At 40.4% G+C, this 6558-nt stretch overlaps 1 protein-coding gene across 7 annotated transcripts in view; it reads left to right on the forward strand.

The window, feature by feature from the left end:
* The window catches only part of SPAG9 (sperm associated antigen 9), a 161974-nt gene extending 157765 nt beyond the window's left edge, over nt 1-4209 (forward strand). For 3 of the 7 annotated variants that reach the window (XM_025361326.1, XM_025361328.1, XM_025361332.1), the window contains one exon: nt 4-783. In XM_025361326.1, the coding sequence (XP_025217111.1) occupies nt 4-119 (116 nt within the window). In that variant the 3' untranslated portion in view covers nt 120-783. Of the gene's footprint in view, nt 1-3 lie in introns of all 7 variants that reach the window. The other 4 variants (XM_025361329.1, XM_025361330.1, XM_025361331.1 and 1 more) reach the window with 2 other exon arrangements.
* Nucleotides 4210-6558: the final 2349 nt, after the last annotated feature.

A 6558-nucleotide genomic window follows, 5' to 3' on the forward strand; every position in this document is an offset into this window, starting at 1 on the left:
CAGGTGATGAAGGTGGAGAATCAGAACTTCTTGGAGAGGATCTTCCACTTGAACCTTCTGTCACCAAAGCAGAAAGGAGTCACTTGATAGTGTGGCAAGTGATGTATGGCAGTGAGTGAGCCCACAGGAAACAGGTGGAGATGGGGAAGCCGTCTCTTCTGCATGGTTTATTTTCCCTCTATCCTTTTATTTAATGCTCTTTTGTGAGATAAGTTTCACCACATAATGTGTGAGCATTTTTTCCTGTTAACTTTATATTACAAAATCCGTTCTACCATAACAATACAGAGGAGCTAGCTGTTTACTGCACCAGTGTTATAGGGAACTTCAGTTATTATGAACAAATCAAAGAATGTTTACTTCCTGCAAACTGGTGAATTATAGAAAGCAATCTAGATGTGGTTTACTCTGCCACAGTCTAATATCATTCACTTCATTTGATAGGGTCACTTGTTAGCTGTCACTAATAATGGAATTAATGGGAAACACTTGATAAATGAAACTGTGCCATTAAATACAATAGCCGAGTTTTCCCCAGTATATTGTAAAATTGACACACACTAATAGAAGATGGATTATCAGGATTTATCTAAATGTTCCGAGAGGGTTAAAAGCTAACTGTAAATTACTTTAACTTTCACTTTCAAATCTGACAAATCTTGTTTATATGGTATATAAAACTTTGTTTTCATCAGATTTGGGGGGGTTTTATATTAAAGAAATTAAGACTACACTATTTAAATAAACGTTTCCTGTTTCTGACTTATTAGAGCTCTAAAGTTTATGAGGCCTACTTCTCTGAATATTCTGATGGGTTTTTTTTTGAGACCAGTCTCATTTTCATACTGACATGTCTGAAAGGTGTATTATTTATAAAGCTTAAAACATACTCTGGGAAGCTTAGAAGATACTTCATCATGGGAGGATTTTTTAAAGGAAATGTGTTTTGTATTTCTTGTACCACAGAATGGTGATGTTGATTGAGTTTTTTCCATGTGAAAAATGTACCTGTTTGCCAAATGTTCCTAGACTGCTCTTAGCCTGTTAATACAAGTAAAACTTTAGTGGGATGGAGTCTGGCCTAAGTAGAGAATGAGAGATTTAATTAGAAAAGTTATTTTCTTTTGTTCTGTATCAAACTGCAGAACAGCTATATACTTGGTATTTTGTACATGAATAACATTTTAGCTTTTGTGCCCTTTTGAGCTTAAAGGGTTATCTTCAAAACTATGAAGGGGAAGAAGACAGCTAAGATACCACATAAAGTAAAAGTTGACATTACTTATTTTCATTCACAATGCCCATTAAAAAAAATAGGTTGGGCATGGTGGCTCATGCCTGTAATCCCAACACTTTAGGAGGCTGAGGCGAGTGGATTGCTTGAGCCCAGGAGTTCAAGACCAGCCTGGGCAACATGGCAAAACCCTGTCTCTACCAAAAAAACAAAACAAAACAAAACAAAATAAATTAGCTGGGTGTAGTGGTACATGCCTGTAGTCCCAGCTACTTGGGAGGCTAAGGTGGGAGGATCACCTGGGTCCAGGAGGTGGAGGTTGCAGTGAGCCTTGATAGCACCACTGCACTCCAGCCTGGGTGATGGAGCAAGACCCTGTCTCAAAACAGACAAACAAGCAAAAAATAGATTAAAGTCTGTATTTCACTGATTTTCTTGCTTAATAAGTTTTTTAAAACCACAATGCTGCAATTTTTTCTCTCTCAAGCTTCTTGAAAATGTGTGATTTACCCTTTTTTATCTATTACTCTAAGCAAAGCTAAATATAATTTTTTTTTTTTTGAGATGGAGTCTGGCTGTGTTGCCCAGGCTGGAGTGCAGTGGCATGATCTTAGCTCACTGCAACCTCCACCTCCTGGGTTCAAGTAGTTCTCCTGCCTCAGTCTCCCAAGTAGCTGGGATTACAGGTGTGTGCCACCATGTCCAGCGAATTTTTGTATTTTTAGTAGAGACAGGGTTTCACCACATTGGCCAGGCTGGTCTCAAACTCCTGACTTCAGATGATCCACTCGCCTTGGCCTCCCAAAGTGCTTGGATTACAGGTGTGAGCCCCCGCGCCCAGCCGAAACAAAGCTAAATGTAATTTTATGTACTGTTTTAACAGTATAAACCTATGGGATAAAGGCCCCCTAATCATCAGAAGGACTACTGAAAAGAAAAAGCAAACGTAGATGTCAAATTGTCTAATTATTCTTAAGTACCACTGATTTTTTTTTTCTGAACTATTATACAAAGATGTCTGTAAAAAGTATACCAGTGGCTTTTATGCATATACATGATTAGATGGTGAAATATATGGGATTTCATGAGCCAGAGGAGGCATTTGGATCCATTGGGCCACATGTGACTATAAGCACATTGTGTATACAATAAAATTGTAGCCACTCATGTATTAAAACTGTTTGGTAAAAGCTGTATTAAAAGAATAATTTTTTGCTTGAGCTACTTAGTCACTTTTTTTCAGGGCACCAAAACGTAGGCTACTTTTCCATAGCTTGTTTGCTATGTTTTTATTTCATCTTAAATCTGAGCCATTTTTGGCAATATCTTTTTAAAAATCATTATTAAACATTTATTGGAAATGTTGTATAGATTCACAAGAAAGAGACACCAAAGTGTTTGGGGATTTTAATCCCAAGAAGTAAACATCCCAGAGTCAGATCCCATTTGCTGGTGTTCAGCCATGTTTGTATGACTGAATGTAATTTAGGAAATCAGGAGTTAAAGATGAAAAATACAAACATGTAAAATGGTTGTAATTGCTTTTTTTGAACTTACTGGCTTTAACTTAAGTAATATAGCTGTGTAGTTATTTTATCTAAAGATGTCAGATTATCTGTGGCCCTGTTAATTAACTGCAGGGACCAGAGAGAGGACAATAATGCCTGTATAATTTGCTTTAAAGGCTTGTCCTTATGTTTGTAATTTTGGTTAAATATTTTCTACAGATTGCTTCACTTCCCCTTTCCCCCAATAACAAGTTCATATTCTTGTAATGTTTACTTTGGTCAACGTGGTAACTTTTGGAAGAAAATGCCAAAATGTAAGCTTCTCACAAGCAGCAAAGGAATGTAACTAACTGCCTGTAGCTACCACATCAAGGGAAAGAAGAGGCTTCCGTACTTTGGGTTGGTCTCACCGTACAAAAAAAGAGTGTACCCCTATTGGAAGAAATAAGGGATACTTGAAGGTTTCTCATTTTGTTACACTTGGTTCATGTGCAAGGTTGAACCATATGAAACTGCCAGTGTTCAACATTGCTGATCTGCAAAAGCGACAATATCATATGCCTCAACCTAATACTTACTCTTAAATGCGGGTTAAAATCTCTGTGAGGCAAAGGGATAATGTTCTCTAGGAACTCACTTTTGAGAGTATTTTTCTCTAACTCATGTGGATCTAAATTTTAAAAATAGGAATGAATCTCTTAATTGCAGCTTGTGGAGAGTGTAAAACATTTTGAGCACAACATGCAGCACATAACTTTTCAGATTGTGTTTGCATAGGAAAGGCTAAAATCAATTCTTTCAGTTACCGTATTGTTCATTTATTGTAAAGGTCTTTCTACATTTGAGACTAGACCCTTTAACATAGGCTGCCTTAGTAACAAAATAAAACAGATGTCTCATAAGATTAACTGTCCTAAAGAACATGTGTCTTGCAAATGCCATGGAACTGAATATTTATTTCCTTGTGAGTATTACGACCGTTACCAAAGGACTCAACCAGATTTGGGGCTCTTCTTAATTGATCATGTTCAGAAAGGGACTCATTTGGTCCCACTTTGTAACATGGGAAGAGTAGAAGAGAAAATTAAATGTGGAAATCATAAATGCTTTTCTAACAGGGTTATGCTATTCTGTAACACTAAATGTCTGTCTTTTCTCTTAAAAGATTAGGTTTTATTAATTTGTCATACATTTCTCAATATTTAAATATATCTTAACCATTTTATGTTCCAAATTCATTTTTTTGTCCAAGACATTCTATCAGAATTTTACTTGCCTCTATAATCTGAAAAATGGGTTCTAGAATGTCCCACTTGCTGTCTCTTAGAGGCTGAGCTTCATTTCTATGAGCAAAAAAGCTCATTTAGCAATGTAGTTATTTCAGTATTTATTTCTATTATGGAATCCCTGGGGTTCGGAATGTAACTTTGTACATGAAATATATATAAATATGTATATGAACATGTATGAGGTCTAGTGTGTTTTGTTTTGTTTTGTTTTTACCGTTCCTGGGGATCTGAACTTGGTTTTTATTTGCAAGTCCAATAATCTTCCCCATCACACATGTCATTCCTGAGGGCCAGAACTGTTGCCATTTGGCACCAGCTGAAGGTGAGCAGTGGGGAACACTCATGCTGGTCGGCTTGGCTCACGTGTTCCGATGAGATTCAAGAACAGACAAGAGGGCTTTGGAGAAATGTGGGATCCCTGAGTAACAGCCCACACATGATACTAAGGCATACTATTTGCCAGATTATTCAAGAATAAGTGGCAGGTTGTAATGTAATTTTAACAACGCAGTGTGCTTATTTGTGATCCACTTGCTTGGGCAAGACTCGGGAAGGAAGAATGATTATAAAACTGATCATGCGGCAGCACAATGTGAATCCAGATTCAGTGCAGTGAGATTTAGTCTCATCCAGTGTTTTGTTTGTGCCTTCGAGAAACGTGGGGTTCTAACATAGTAGAAGTTGCCCCAGTTGGCATGTTAATAGGACCGTTCACTAGATGAAGGCATAGTCATCTGTTCAGTGAGGTTGGATGCCCTAGAATATAATAACTAGCTCAGCTCATTCCTGGTCTTTATAGGACCTTACCCTGCCTGCCCTTTAGTCCCTGGGGAACAGGGCAGGCGCACCAGCCTCATCACTGGAACAGTAGTCTGCAGTGTCACCCTTGCGGAAGAACTATCTTTCAGACTAGTGGAGAGAGACTGCTTCAGCCCTCGGGCTCTTCCTTAACCAGCACCTGATCCCTCAGACTCGGGGCAGGCATGAAAGCCTGGAGATCACAAGGGGCCTGGACTTAATCTTCAGCAGCAGCCGATGTATTAGCAAAGGATTTATAGTTAGGGGACTTCTCAGAATGCCTTACATATTATAGGGTAATTGATACAGTTTTGCTTTAAACTCGTTTTCTTTAGAAAGACACAGTGGTATGGTGTGAAAGAAGGCTGTATAAGCCAGGCTGTGACCCTAGCAAATCACTTTAACATAGTATCCCGGAGTCCCCCACACAGGGCTGTGGAATCGGACCCTCCTGTGGGGTCTGGGCCCACACATCTGTAAAGTGTCATAGGTAAGTGTGATATGTAGCTGAGATTGAAGGATGCTACTCTAATGTATTTGGACCTTTCTTTTCTTATGTGTTAAAAGGTAGGGTGGCTTAGTCAGGTAATCTAAAAGAATCCTAGCTCTGACCCTCCCTAGTTCTGTGGCTCTGGATCTGATTTGCCTGGTTGTTGTCTATACAGGTAAGGACCACTCCTGCTTGCGAGTCCATGGTTGCCCAGTCCCTCATGAGGCCCAGAGAGCTGGTGGGTGGGATCAGATTAATTAGAATTTCCAATTTATCAGAATGACATGGCCGGGCGCGGTGGCTCAAGCCTGTAATCCCAGCACTTTGGGAGGCCGAGATGGGCGGATCACGAGGTCGGGAGATCGAGACCATCCTGGCTAACACGGTGAAACCCCGTCTCTACTAAGAAATACAAAAAATAGCCGGGCGAGGTGGCGGGCGCCTGTAGTCCCAGCTACTTGGGAGGCTGAGGCCGGAGAATGGCGTGAACCCGGGAGGCGGAGCTTGCAGTGAGCTGAGATCCGGCCACTGCACTCCAGCCTGGGCTACAGAGCGAGACTCCGTCTCAAAAAAAAAAAAAAAAAAAAAAAGAATGACACTGTACAAAAGAAGCCAGATAGTTTAGCTCCTTGCTTGTAACCACAGAACATTCACTCCCACCCACAGACATAAAGGAGTTATGGAGCCAGGCGCAGTGGCTCACACCTGTAATTTCAGCACTTTGGGAGGCTGACACAGGCAGATCACTTGAGGCCAGGAGTTCAAGACCAGCCTGGGCAACATGGGGAGACCCCATCTCTACAAAAATTTTTTTAAAAATTAGCTGAGTATAGTGGTGTGCACCTGCAGTCCTAGCTACTTGGGAGGCCGAAGTGGGAGGATCCCCTGAGCCCAGGGGAGATTGAGCCAGTCTCCAAAAAAATTTTAAAAATTTATAATTTGATTTGAGGCACCAAAGGAGAAGTGGAACAAATAAGCCCTGACTCCGTGGGGACAGCGACTTAACTTAGAAGCTGTAGTTCTCACCTAAGCCAGGAGAGAGAGGCATGGCCAGAATCACCCTGGGAGCTTTTCACAGAATAAATATTTTTTTCTTTTTCTCTCCTCTGAAGAATATCAGACTCTATCAGAGAACATGGGGAAAAAATTACCAGGTGATTCTGATCCTTCCATTTGGGAGGAACATCTGCCCAAGAGGAACTCAGGCTGGACACGCTGGCTCATGCCTGTCATCCCAGT

This window comes from Theropithecus gelada, chromosome 16 (genome assembly GCF_003255815.1).
Source record: "Theropithecus gelada isolate Dixy chromosome 16, Tgel_1.0, whole genome shotgun sequence".
Taxonomy (NCBI): Eukaryota; Metazoa; Chordata; class Mammalia; order Primates; family Cercopithecidae; genus Theropithecus; species Theropithecus gelada.